The sequence below is a fragment of the Ictalurus furcatus genome, chromosome 14 (assembly GCF_023375685.1).
Source record: "Ictalurus furcatus strain D&B chromosome 14, Billie_1.0, whole genome shotgun sequence".
Taxonomy (NCBI): domain Eukaryota; kingdom Metazoa; phylum Chordata; class Actinopteri; order Siluriformes; family Ictaluridae; genus Ictalurus; species Ictalurus furcatus.
Window position 1 is genome coordinate 30,760,994 of NC_071268.1, and position 14,560 is coordinate 30,775,553.

A 14,560-nucleotide genomic window follows, 5' to 3' on the forward strand; every position below is an offset into this window, starting at 1 on the left:
ATAAATTCACTAAATTATTTATTTATTTACTTACTTATTTATTTATTATGGATTAATACTTATTGATAATGAATGTAGGTGTTTTTTTTAAAAACTCTGACAGTAAAATAAAAATAATTTATAAGAAAGAATAAATGAGGAGTGAGCTGTTAGCTGAATAAGTACGCAGTGTGTTCCTCAGTAAACAGAGCACTTTTACATTCACAGCTTCTTAAGTTCATATTGTGTGCTGTGAAGGACATGGTATAAAACTTAATCCTGTGTCTGTTAGCCTTCTATCATTTCACTGATGTACTGATTTTGAATCTCCAAACAAAGATAAACAGTGTGTAGAAAGGTGGATGTGGTGTGATGTGGTTATTTCCATCACTGGACTGATTTCTCAGACTTTTTACCAGATATGTGATTTATAATCGAGTAAATCTTGTTATCAGGAAACTCAAAGGGAAGGTGTGATGTTGTATTTTCCAGCCCTGATTCTGTGGAATATCAGTGTATTTACATCATCAGTGTCTTTATTTTACTACATGTAAAAGTAACAGAACAACTTAGGAGGACTGGAATACACTCCCAGAATAAATCTGATCAAAGTCCGAGTCGCTCCCCAATATAACGAGTGACTAGTAAATGTTCTCCTGCTGAGTCGTTCTACTGAACTGCAGTAATGTGAATCAGCAGTGATGAGTAAATGTTGTGTCAGCGTGTGTAAATGTGTGTTTATTGTGTGTTTGTGGTCTCCAGCCGGTCCCACGGTGAAGCCCTCCGTGTCTCTGCTCCCTCCCTCCTCTCTGCAGCTGTCTGAGGGATCGGCCTCGCTGCTCTGCCTGCTGTCTGCCTACTCTCCACAGGGGGCGCTGGTGAGCTGGACAGTGGACGGCTCAGAGCTGAAGGACGGGGTTCTGACCAGCGCAGAAGAACAGAAGAAGGACGGGTACACACGCAGCAGCACCCTGACCCTCAGCAAAGCGCTCTGGGAAAAGGGGGAGGAGTTTGTCTGTAAGGTCTCCCATGACAACGTCGATCATCCGGTCACGTTCAGAAAGAGCCAGTGTGAAGTCTAACAGCTCCAAGATAGAATTGAACACTGAGCTGCTTACACATCCATCTACAATAGAGTTTCAATTCTACACAATGCTGACATTTCTGTCTTTACTCTCTTCACTGTCCTGTTGCTCTTCCTGTAGTTTTGCTCTGCTGAAATAAAGCTTCATTTTGGACATTGTGTGTTCTTTTATTAGAGTGAATAGTCATTATCAGTGTGATGAGAGAGTGTGTTTAGCTGTAGATTCAGTGCTGTGTGTTGTGCTTCAGTGAGTTTGGCTGAAGGAAGTTGAACATCTGGTGAAAGTGCTGCTCTATTCTGGGAGAAAGAGGATCACTCGGCCGTCTTCATGTAAATCTCTCTCTCACTTCACTTTCTGACTGATTTCCTGGTTAAAACGAACTCCTTTTTTTAACTGATGGTCAATTAATAGATAAATAGATAGATACATAGATAGATAGATAGATAAAATGGCTTCCTCGTGTGTGTGCTCCTATTGCCAAGACCTTTCAATAATGTTTCATAGTGACATACAAGGCAGCAATTTGCAATTAAAATATTTCCATCATACATCTTTAAATTTCTCCTAAATGTGGCGGAAGGAATGTACTACGCCTTGTGGGGGAATTATTCAACACTTAACTAATTCAACACTTATTCAACACTAACACTTAACTTCGCCTTGTGGGGGAATTATTCAACACTTAACTAATTCAACACTTATTCAACACTAACACTTAACTTCGCCTTGTGGGGGAATTATTCAACACTTAACTAAGGAAGCCTGAGTGAGCAACAGGATCCTAGTCCCCCCACCCAATGCTTTCAGTCTCTGTACAACTTGTGGTTGTATGTTGGTACCTATCGTGTTGCAACGTAGTGATGCTCAAGATGAGGTGAGGAGGGCTTCAGGATTTGTTCTGTAACACGGCAGCCACCTGAAGTGTGTGTATAGATAACAAGGTAAGTATAGTTAACTACAAGCACCCACCCTCCCTGGATGTAACAGGATAGAGAGACGCCCCCCTCCTTAGTAAGCGACAGAATTAGCATTAACAGTTTTCAGTTTAACTAACAAATGTGTTTATTCACTATGGGTGAATTTGTAACAAAGTAAAACTGAAGAAACAAAAATAATTAAAATAAACTTTGACTATTTAAATTTAACTGTAAACAAACAAAACAACAATTGGTCAGGATTGCTCTTTGACCACGCTGAAGTAATTCACGAGAGTCAGTTCAGCTCAAAATAGAAACAAAGGTCACAAATCCAACACGATGCTAAACAGTCCAATCACGTGTCAGAATGTTCATGAACACATAGGAGGAGAATATGAATCCTTTTTAGAAAAAGTCTGTGGTCATGGTTCCATAAATAAAAGTTTTTCCAACTCAACCGTTTGGTCTTTATCCCTTAGGGAGAAAACACGGTGACTTGCTTACCAGTGTTCAGTTGAAAATGGGAAGCATAATGTACATCAGCACTCTTGTATCTTGGATGAGGCGCTGAATGATGTCCAGCGGATGGCAGAGTAATGTCTCTCCACCCAATGACCCCCAGCGATTGTGCTCACGCTCAAGGCTGCAGCCCGATTCAGCAAGGCTGCAATCCCGGCCAACGGAGATCCAGTCGAGAAGATGGGCATCACAGGAGCCCATCCAATAAATTCCTTACGTTTTGAGTTCGTTTGAACAAGCAAAACAAAACTCGTAAGCTGTAACATAAAGAAAACACGGGAATATCCGACTCCAATAGCAAATAACTCGCTACATGCTAACAGCCTATTTCCCCGCTCCACAAACACGAAGGAAAACCTGTTTCGTCGCCTTCTATAACAGACTTGCTGAAGACAAACGGATTTTTAGAAACAACGTAATGTGGCTCTGGAATACGTCACGGGTCTAAACTTAACTTTTTACCGTTGTGATATACCCGAAGTTAACTCTTCAGCTCAAGTCTCGCCGCTGCTCTAATTCTCTCTATCTCACCACCCCACTCCTCACACAAAATGGCGGTGTTCACGTCAATGCAATATCAAAATAAAAGTCTTTACTGAATAGACTTTGTAGGTTCCCCTACATTAATATAGACTGATCTGCTTCATCTGCATCAGCTTGTGACTTTCGTCAGACCTACTGGAGATCTGATCTTCAAAGCTTGCATTATCCTCCATGTATTCCTTTCTACCTCAGCATGTGGGCTTTATATATTTCAAGCATATAATGGTACAGGGCTCCACAGCAACCTGTTTTGAGCGTCTTCAGCTCAAGGTTGTTTTGACTGCACCAGACAGTTAACTGTTCGGCCTTGAGTCTGTAAGCAGACTTGTCACCATCCTGAATGAGGGCCATGACTGATGTGTAGAGTGATGTGAATTTCCCCAGCCTCACCTGCTGCTGTCTCTATCAGGAAGCTCAGGATCCACAGACAGGTGGAGGTGGGTCATAGAAAGCTGGATCAGTTTAGTTTGGAGGTGATCTGTGATGACTGGGTTAAACGCCAAGCTGGAGTACACAAATAGGATCCTTGCATTAGTCCCTGTATGGTCGAGGTGTTGGAGGATATAATGCAATCCCATGTTGAGGCAAATTGAAGCAGGTCTAGCAGGAGCCAGTGATGTCTTTCAGGTGTATCAGCAGCAATGTAAGAAATTTATGATCACAGATGTTTCCTAGTTAGCATTACATCCTGAATTTAGCTAGTCATTTGCTAATCTTTTTGCTATAATCATCTATATGGACTTTGCCAGTGGTGCACTGATTTCTAGTTCTTGCCCTGCCAGCGTGCTGTGGCAGCAACTCTACAGATGGCAACAGAGTAGGGTTAGACAGTGTAATGCAACCCACAACACTGAATGCACTCATGTATACAGCAGGTGTAATAACAGGTTTCATGCAGGGATTCGGACTGGCTTAAGCTCACCTGTGTCCAAAGTCTCTGGTGTGTGTCTGTCTAATACGATAAATCACAAGCAGGTTGGTTTGAGCTATATGTCTGATGTTCATCTTGTGTCATGTTGCTGGTGGTCTGATCAAATCAGTTCAGCCATACTGATTACCCTCAGACACTATCAAACACCTAGTAGGTGTCTAAGTGCCCCTTGATTACTGTGGAGAGCAGGCCATTGACAATACCCCTCTCCATACCATTAAAGATTCTGGTGGACCCCACCCCTGATGGAGAGCTTATGGGCAACTAAACAACAAAATTGAGTTGTCCTTATTTTTGTTGAGTTGATTGTTTTCATTTGTACCAGAGAAAATAAAGTCTGTTGTATTTGGTTTGTATTTGGGACAAGCAGCCTACTAACTTTGAAGTGAGGTGATATACACAGTAACCATTCTCAAATCTGAGTTGAAGAATGAAACAAGACAAAACTGAGTTTTGAACATACCATATTATCCCTGATTCTGCATGAACAGTCTATGGACTAAAATGGATCCTAAAATCCAACTGTATAAGTAGATTTTGAATGTATCCCCCTTTTGGCATGGCTCCACTCATGCCTACACACGGCATTGTTCTATTAACACAAAAATAGAAACGGTGCCTAACCCTGTTGATGTTGGAATGATTTTCTAAAAAGGAAACTTACATTTCATCTGATTTTTATTTTTATATCTTTTCTGCACGTTCAACAAAAATGTATTTAAATGAGTATAATTGTGACATTTGCTTTTATTTGCTTATTTGTTCAATTGGCAACCAAAGGATAGCAACATATTGATAAATAAATACAATCCTTGTAAAATTGATGGGATGTCACATTTTCACCATGAGTACCTGCATGCGTGACCAACACCACTGTACAGCTTGGTGTTCCACAAGGTTCTATTTTATGCCCACTGATTTCCTCTCTATATATGCTGTCTCTGGGTAAAATTATTCATAAACATGGAATTAGCTTGCACTATCATGCTGATGACACACAGTTGTATGTTTCAGCAAAGCCAAAGTTGAGGAATGTGTAAAGGACATTAGACACTGGATGCTTATAAACTTCTTTCTACTAAATTCTGACAAGACAGAAGTACTTCCACATTTGTCACTTTGGATAAAAGCATCTGCTAAATGAATAAATGTAAATGTACTTGTACTAGGACCACATGCAATTAAGTAATCTTTCTGATCTCACAGTAACTCTGGATGGTCTTTCTGTTCCATCATCCATCCATCCATCTGTAGCCCAGGCTTAATAATGAGAAACACTATTTAGCTGTCTAACCAAGTCACAAAAGGGTTAACTTTGATTTTCTTGTTATCTTTGATGGATTTGTAAGTGAGCAAATGGGTGAACTCTACGAGGCAGTGAGCTGACCAATCAGCTGCCAGCTAGGAGCAGCTAGCTGCATGCTTCAGCTAGCAGCTAGCTGAAGCATGAGCTGCTAATGCAAAGTGGAACCTCTCTCTATGGAAACGTGTGTGTGTGTGTGTGTGTGTGTGTGTGTGTGTGTGTGTGTGTGTGTGTGGTCAGTGTAGTGTAACAGAGGGTTTTGTACCGTGACTGTATCACTGTAGAACCAAAGCCTGCTGTGCCCAATGCTCCAAGACTCAAAGGACAAAAGCAGTGTATTATTATCTAGAACAGATTCCATCTCTGCTTTGAATTGAGCTCCACTGAATTCTGAGGTGAGTGGGCCAGTGGAATGAAAGTCCTCCACCAAGTTAATGACCTGCTTTTGATTTGTTAGTGGGGTCGTCCTGGTCCTCCACTCTTCACCTTCAGAGCAGATACTGGCAGGAACCTCTTGGACTGCTAACATCTAACATGGCCGACTGTACATGTGCAATCTTCTCAGAGCCACGTGCTTCAGGAAGGATGCTGATGTTAGCAGAATCTTCTGGTGAGTCCTGAAAATAAACTCCAGAATTCAGTCAGAAAATAGGAACAAAACCTTTCAGAAATGAACAATCACAACAACAGCACAATATTCCTTACCTCCTCACTGATGTCCGTATAATTGTCATGGATTACTGCACTTTTATATACAGATGATGCTGTCAGGTTTATAGATCTTATTGATTTCAGTCACACATGTACAAATGTACAAACACATGGAATGAGATTTTAGTGAAACCAGCTGTTTCATGTCTTTAATTAAAGACATTTTAAACGTGAAGAAAATAATTAACGAGCGCAAGTCAACACAAATCCGTAAATTAATATAAATATGACTCGTCACTCAATTAAGAAGAAACGCCAGTGTGTAAAAGAAGGACGCCCGGGTCTGTGCAAACATTCACACACCACTTTACTAAAGGATTGATAAATGAGGCCCAGTGTGTGTGTCCTAGTCTTTTATTAAAGATTTAAACAATTCTGATTCATTTACCAGATCCAGATGTTCTACATTATTTCAGCATTTAACACACGGGACTATAAAGCAACTTCTGACAAATAAAACCTTTATGTTTCAAACCAATAAAGTCATAGATTGTTTAGATAGAGACAGGAAGTTACCCACAGCCTTGTAGAACATCCAAGCACTTCTCCCATCAGCCCCTTTCCTACAATCTGAACCTCCTGAAGATACAGACCTAGATCTCTAGTCTACAGGTTAGAACAGAACTCTTTTCCAGGTGATGAAGATTATGGAGCAGATCGGCTACTTTGCAGACTCTCTGCAGTGTACAGCTGGATTTATGGATCTGCAATGACGTAAGCTTTTTATTATTTTCTTCCTAAGTAGATTTATCTTTTATCAGCCAGGTGCTCTGACAGGAGCTGATCGTCTGCTCTTTTAGCTCAGAATATAATCAGGGGAAAGGAAGCAAGAGCTTTCTAGGCACAGATGTTTTAAACGACACCATAAATACAGTCATTACATCATCACGTAGACCTGCATCAAACTGCCTTCACATTTAGCTTCAGTCAAATGAAGCTTTATGTTCTATTGTGGTGATTTTTTCCTTCAGCAGGAACTCAGGTCATGTGTGTTTAAGGTGTTCAGTTCAATTCAGTTTTATTTCTATGGGGTAGAAAAGGAGACTGTTTGGTGGTTAAACTTTACAGATGATGAGAAAATGAATATTGAAATAGAGAATAATATAGAAATGAATGTTGAGTCTTATTGAAAGATCCTGCACTACATTGTGTGTTACAGTAGTGTGGAGTAGACACTGCTCCTCTTAGCAGAAGGTGGAAATCATCATATACCATTACACACATCAGCTGATTTTTCATCACAGAAGGAACAGCTGATGAAGAGTTTTCTGCTTTTCAGGAATGATTATGTTTTAAACATCAACACGTTTGATGATGTTCAGTGGAGTGCAGCTTTAGCAGCTCTGCAGCTGTTCTCAGATCAGTGTGTGTTTCTGAGTCAGAGCACTTCCTCTACAGCTGAGGGAGGTTTTTGTACCACGCTATAACACTGTGTGTACGGATAGCTATTACTCTGCTGACAGTAATAATCTCCTGCATCTTCAGACCGAACTCCAGAGATTTTTAGACTAAACTGTGAACCAGATCCACTGCCACTGAAACGATCTGGAATCCCAGACTGACGAGTAGATGCACTATAGATCAGGAGTTTAGGAGCTTCTCCAGGTTTCTGCAGGTACCAGGCGAGGTTACTCCCAACACTCTGACTGGATGTACAGGTGAGAGTAACAGATTGTCCTGGAGAAACAGACTGAGATCCTGGAGACTGAGTCATGACGATTTCCCCAAAGGACTCTAAAGAAAAGGATGCAGAGTTAAAATAATGTCAACAAATGTAGTAATGAGTGTGAGAGTGATGTGATGATGTGTATGAATAATAAAAGTAAAGAGAGAGTCTCACGGTGAGCGAGGAGTCCCAGTGTCCCCAGCAGTAGAATCAGTACCATCATCATTGTGCTGCGTGTCAGTGGCTCTGAAAGGACTGAACACACTCTGATCAGCACTACAGCTCTTAAAGTGTGTGCAGCACTGACACAGCACACATATGCAAACACCACAACTGTGTGTGTGTGTGTGTGTGTGTGTGTGATCACTGTGGTGTAACAGAGGTTTTTGTACGACGGCTTCATTAGAATGTATCACTGTGGATCACTTTCGGTGGAGGAACCAAACTCATCGTGAAAAGTAAGTCTCTCTTCTTTATTTAAAATGGAATAAATTCATGGATTTATTTTTATTATTAATTTGATTATTGAAGAAACTTTAGAAAAGTTGAAAATGAATCATTGTAAATGTTTGTTATGAAGGTTAGTGTGTAAAAAATCAGTATCTTAAATACATTTATTTGTTTGTGTTGATTGTAATGATTATATTTCATCGTTAAAAGTGAGAGAATAAATCCAGATGTTTGTGCTGTTTAAATTCACCTTGAGTTCAGCGTCTAGTGATTCTTTTTCATTGAGTATCAACACCAGAATAAATTTGATCAAAGTTCTGCTCGGTCCACGATGTAAAGAGTAACTAGTAAATGTTCTCCTGCTGCTGGAACACGTTTGTGCTGCTGCAGAGTTTCCGGTTTTGTCTCTGTTGGAGTTCAGAACATTTACAGAATACACTCACTGAGTGTTTCAGTGTTGGAATACAGTGTGACTACTGGATGCAGTTACAGTACTGAATAGAACTGGGTGAACACTACATCAGAAAGAAGATGGATTATGGTGTGGAGTTAAAGCTGATGGCTTCCACATGTTCTCTTTGTTTGTTAGTGGACTTTAAACCAAATGGACTGATGTTTCTCCAGACAAATTCCTTGTATGTGTGAGCACGCTCGGCAATAAAGCCGATTCTGATTCTGAAACTGCTCCCGAATTGAAGCCCCCCATGTGTCTCTGTTCATTTAGAGTTAGGTTCTGTTTTTATGTCTATGGGTAGAGTTGATAGATGCTGCTGAAGGTCATCGAAGTTTCCAGATGTTTCTACTGAACTGCAGTAATGTGAATCAGCAGTGATGAGTAAATGTTGTGTCAGCGTGTGTAAATGTGTGTTTATTGTGTGTTTGTGGTCTCCAGCCGGTCCCACGGTGAAGCCCTCCGTGTCTCTGCTCCCTCCCTCCTCTCTGCAGCTGTGTGAGGGATCGGCCTCGCTGCTCTGCCTGCTGTCTGCCTACTCTCCACAGGGGGCGCTGGTGAGCTGGACAGTGGACGGCTCAGAGGTGAAGGACGGGGTTCTGACCAGCGCAGAAGAACAGAAGAAGGACGGGTACACACGCAGCAGCACCCTGACCCTCAGCAAAGCGCTCTGGGAAAAGGGGGAGGAGTTTGTCTGTAAGGTCTCCCATGACAACGTCGATCATCCGGTCACGTTCAGAAAGAGCCAGTGTGAAGTCTAACAGCTCCAAGATAGAATTGAACACTGAGCTGCTTACACATCCATCTACAATAGAGTTTCAATTCTACACAATGCTGACATTTCTGTCTTTACTCTCTTCACTGTCCTGTTGCTCTTCCTGTAGTTTTGCTCTGCTGAAATAAAGCTTCATTTTGGACATTGTGTGTTCTTTTATTAGAGTGAATAGTCATTATCAGTGTGATGAGAGAGTGTGTTTAGCTGTAGATTCAGTGCTGTGTGTTGTGCTTCAGTGAGTTTGGCTGAAGGAAGTTGAACATCTGGTGAAAGTGCTGCTCTATTCTGGGAGAAAGAGGATCACTCAGCCGTCTTCATGTAAATCTCTCTCTCACTTCACTGATCTCTCAGTTTTACTGGTTAAAACTGTCTCTGTGTGTTTAGCTGGGTGTGGAGCAGGAAGCTGCTTTCATGTCTTTCTTTAGTGCAGGATTTATGGTTGAGGTAACTGACACTGCACACTTATTTTATATTAATAGTATGTAAGAGTCGTCATCTCCTTCATCCGTTCCTACTTGGTGTCAGAACTGGACACTGAATTTAAACTGAAAATGATCGCCTGTGTTTTTCTGACTCAGAATCATTATTATTTTTCTCTCATTTAACTTAAGTGTAGTATTTAACAGTTTAGCCAAACATAAGGATAAATATCGGTTTGATCAGATCCAGATTTAAATTGTATTAAATTATATTAAACTGATTATACCTAATTTGTCATTTCTCATGTATGTTCACATTCACATTGATTATTATAAAGATCCACAAAACACTGAACACTTTCACTCTCTCTAAACACATCAGTGCAATTTACATGACTTTATTATCATATTAATGATTATAATATAATTAAATCCAGTGAGTAATAGACATCAACACTGTGTTTAAGGTCACATGTGTAAATCCACTGTATTGTACATTCCCAGGTTATATGGGGTGAACTCTGCTGCTCTTAACTATTATAACACTATAACTGAAGGTGTGTAACATATAAACTCATGTGTAACACTGGGGACTGGGTGGGTCCTGATCAGTAACGCAGTGTGTGGAACTAGCACCAGACACTTCCAGGTATATAGTGTGTTTTTGAGAAAGAGGAGGAGGAGGTGTTGGAATATAGCAGGACGGTGTGTTAGGTAAGCTGCTGTCTCCTCATGGACTTACCTCTGGAACAGAAGCTTGATGATCCCCTGAAACACCTTCAATCAGGTGACAATAATCAGGGGGGGGGGGGGGAGTGCAAGGCACGATGGTGTTAACCTGGCTGTATGAGGTGAGCTGCGACACCGAAACATGGTACAATGTAACCTGGAACATGTATCACCTCAAACTCTGTAAAAATGCAGAGAGGCGGTTCCTGTTTGTCTGGCTGTTGTGGTGACAAGGATGATATGGAACAGGAAGCTCCAAAAATATCCAACCTTACTCCCTTCCCTTTGGGGGCCATGGTTGATGGTTGAGATGAGAAGGGTGATGGTTGATGGTTGAGATGAGAGGGTGATGGTTGATGGTTGAGATGAGAAGGGTGATGGTTGAGATGAGAAGGGTGATGGGTGAGATGAGAAGGGTGATGGGTGAGATGAGAAGGGTGATGGGTGCGATGAGAAGGGTGATGGGTGATGGTTGAGATGAGAAGGGTGATGGTTGATGGTTGAGATGAGAAGGGTGATGGGTGATGGTTGAGATGAGAAGGGTGATGGTTGATGGTTGAGATGAGATGGGTGATGGTTGATGGTTGAGATGAGAAGGGTGATGGTTGATGGTTGAGATGAGATGGGTGATGGTTGAGATGAGAAGGGTGATGGTTGATGGTTGAGATGAGATGGGTGATGGTTGAGATGAGATGGGTGATGGTTGAGATGAGAAGGGTGATGGTTGAGATGAGAAGGGTGATGGTTGAGATGAGAAGGGTGATGGTTGAGATGAGAAGGGTGATGGGTGATGGTTGAGATGAGAAGGGTGATGGTTGAGATGAGAAGGGTGATGGTTGAGATAAGGGTGATGGGTGATGGTTGAGATGAGAGAGTGATGGGTGAATGTTGAGATGAGAAGGGTGATGGTTGAGATGAGAAGAGTGATGGTTGATGGTTGAGATGAGATGGGTGATGGTTGAGATGAGAAGGGTGATGGGTGATGGTTGAGATGAGAAGGGTGATGGGTGATGGTTGAGATGAGATGGGTGATGGTTGAGATGAGAAGGGTGATGGTTGAGATGAGAAGGGTGATGGGTGATGGTTGAGATGAGAAGGGTGATGGTTGAGATGAGAAGGGTGATGGTTGAGATAAGGGTGATGGGTGATGGTTGAGATGAGAGAGTGATGGGTGAATGTTGAGATGAGAAGGGTGATGGTTGAGATGAGAAGGGTGATGGGTGATGGTTGAGATGAGAGGGTGATGGGTGATGGTTGAGATGAGATGGGTGATGGTTGAGATAAGGGTGATGGGTGATGGTTGAGATGAGAGAGTGATGGGTGAATGTTGAGATGAGAAGGGTGATGGTTGAGATGAGAAGGGTGATGGTTGATGGTTGAGATGTGTTTAAGCAATGCACCTGACATTTATCTTTAAGTATCGTTACACAGCAGCAGTCACACCACAACAGGATCAGTCCTGAGCTAGACATGCTGAAATGCAAGCAACTGGGTCTGGCCTGGTTCATGATAAGTCTGGGAAAAGAGAAGGTGAGGGAAACTCACACCAGAGGCAAAAGCGCCCCCTACTTCCCATCACACCCTTCTTTATATACACCAATGTTTATTATATGACCTACTAGTGGCTAAATGCATGCAGCAAGTTTCCCACAAAAAATTCCAACTCTTGACTGTTTGTCAAACGTTTCTGATGACAATTAATTTACATTTCCAGCCTTTATGTAACTTTGTAATGCGAGAGCTTCTTCAGCTGCAGTTTCCATGGGCATAGCAGTCTCTTAAATGCCTGTTTAAGCATCAGATCTGTCCCAGTCAACTGTCTCTTCCTGTTTCCTTCGTGATGTATTCCACATACCAGATAATTATGCAACGCATCATTTAACACATCCCCAAACTGACAATTCTATGTTCTTTTTAATTCTTTAAACTTCTTTAATTCGGCCATATAAGTGAAAATGGTCTGCAAATAATAATGGTTTGGGTGACAAATGTTCTCGCATCACTTGTAGAAGATCTGCAAAAGTCTTTTTGGCAGGTCAGCGTGTGTCAGTCAAGCTATGCAGTTCCTCCCATGGCACTAAAGAGAACAGCAACATGTTTACCTTCCCCTATATCATTCACGAAGTACTGCTGCAGTCTTTCAATAGGATGTTCTGAATCTCCGTGGAGCTATTAGTGCACTGCAGTGCATCAACATTCTCAGTTTATCCTCATCGTCACTGTGATGTCTGTGATATGATACTGTGTCCTTGATAATGGCCATGAATGCAACAAGAGATGAGGTGTGTGAACGCACTTCAGTCCTTCTTGTACTGAACAGGGGCTCTCACTACAAACAGATATCACCATTAGTCAACAGATTTAAACAATAGAACAAGGATGCCTGCTACAGAAATGTTTTCAGGTTATTCCTGTACCATCTTTTTGACTTAAAGTATTCACTGTAATGGTTTATTGTGTAATCGTATGAATCGATACTTTCTGTAAGAATATGTTTGAATACTTTGAACATGCATACATACTCAAAATTGTGTATGTCCAATATGGAATATTTGTGTATTTTTCCTGGATCCTCTGCCCTGAAAAACATCTTCCGTATTTCTGCCATGATTTTTATGTGGAAAATCTGGAGAACAGAAAAAAATACAAAAGAAGATGCAGTAGAGAGAGGTTTAGTTTGTATGGTCCATAACACTAATTGGTTTTGACAGGTCTAGGTCAAAGGTCATCAGCAATTATAATTATCTTGGCAGGTCAAAGGTCATCACCAACTGTCATTTTCTTAACAGGTCAAAGGTCATCATCATCAATCATAATTATGTTGAGAGATGTATACCAAAGATAATATTACATATGGTCTACACTTATGTCATTATCTTAACAGATGAAGGTTAAAAATGGATCATAGTTTATATAATAAAGGTTTGTAGCAATCTGTTGCGTTCCCCCCCCCCCCCCCCCCCCAACACACACACACAAGGCCGATGAAATAATAAATAATGAATTTCCATACACATCCAACCAAAAATATGCACGCACCATGCACGCACACACACTAAAAACAAATGTTTAGGCTCAAAAACATGACAACTTTTAATGAAATTAGTTTCAACCAACAAACTGCATTGAGTTAGAGAAATGATCTTTTCCTCTAAAATCAAATGTACTTTCAATTAACACTAAATTAATAATCTGTATAATAAACACAAGTTTTTAAGTTGATTACTCATAAAAACTAAAATCCGGTGTAGTTTACAATACAAATCTCATACCTAACATCTCCGCAGGTTTTATAGACATAAAAGCACTGAATGAAATTATTAATATAGACAAAAAGAAACACTCTGCGTCTACTACTTTTATCTCTCATAGAACTATCCACAGTCCAAAAGCTGCTAATTCTGACTAATTCAAACTGACTACAATGGAGCTAGAAGGCTATATGTGTGAATGACAAAAGATTAAAAATAATAAAAAATCAATATCAATAAATGAAATTAGATTACACGATGTAGTTTACACGAATAAGCAGAAATGTAATCATGCTTTTTTTTCCTGTAGCACAAATGAAAAGCCCTCTCTAGATGAGCAGATTTGTCAAATGAAACTTTTTCGTTCTTTTCCACTGCTACGGTAAACTAAAGAGTAGATTTTCAAATTACACTGCTAAATATGACTAGCATTAGCTACGTGTAGTAGTGCAAAATGGTCCATCAGCTGTATTAGCAGGTGTAGCCTATACACGAGTCCACTGTTGGTCATATCACAATTGAGAATATTCCCAAATTCATTGCTTTAGTAGAATTTATTTGTAAGTGAAATAATACTCACATTGTAATGTCCTTTGTATAGTATTTATTCAGTCTACAGGTCCTCTAGCACAGTCTTAACTGTCTGAATTTGTCCAGACATGTTAAATGGGTACGGACTTGACATTAATGACTTGAAGTTATCAAGCCTTAATTTCGTTAAGTTTCTACTTTCTTCTAGAATCTTGTATGGTAGCACTACTTGTACTGTTCTCTACTTGATAGATCGCTTTGCTTGTATTCTCTCATTTGTAAGTCTTTGGATAAAAGCGT

The 14,560-nt window shown here is 40.6% G+C and overlaps 2 gene segments (V, D, J or C); one reads left to right on the top strand and one right to left on the bottom strand.

The window, feature by feature from the left end:
* Positions 1 to 6,996: 6,996 nt before the first annotated feature.
* Positions 6,997 to 8,104, bottom strand: LOC128618016 (immunoglobulin kappa variable 3-15-like). The segment is given in 2 exon segments: positions 6,997 to 7,722; positions 7,829 to 8,104. Coding segments are annotated over 2 exon segments (585 nt in total).
* Positions 8,105 to 8,851: 747 nt separating this feature from the next.
* Positions 8,852 to 9,316, top strand: LOC128617791 (Ig kappa chain C region, B allele-like). The segment is given in 2 exon segments: positions 8,852 to 8,855; positions 8,997 to 9,316. Coding segments are annotated over 2 exon segments (324 nt in total).
* Positions 9,317 to 14,560: the final 5,244 nt, after the last annotated feature.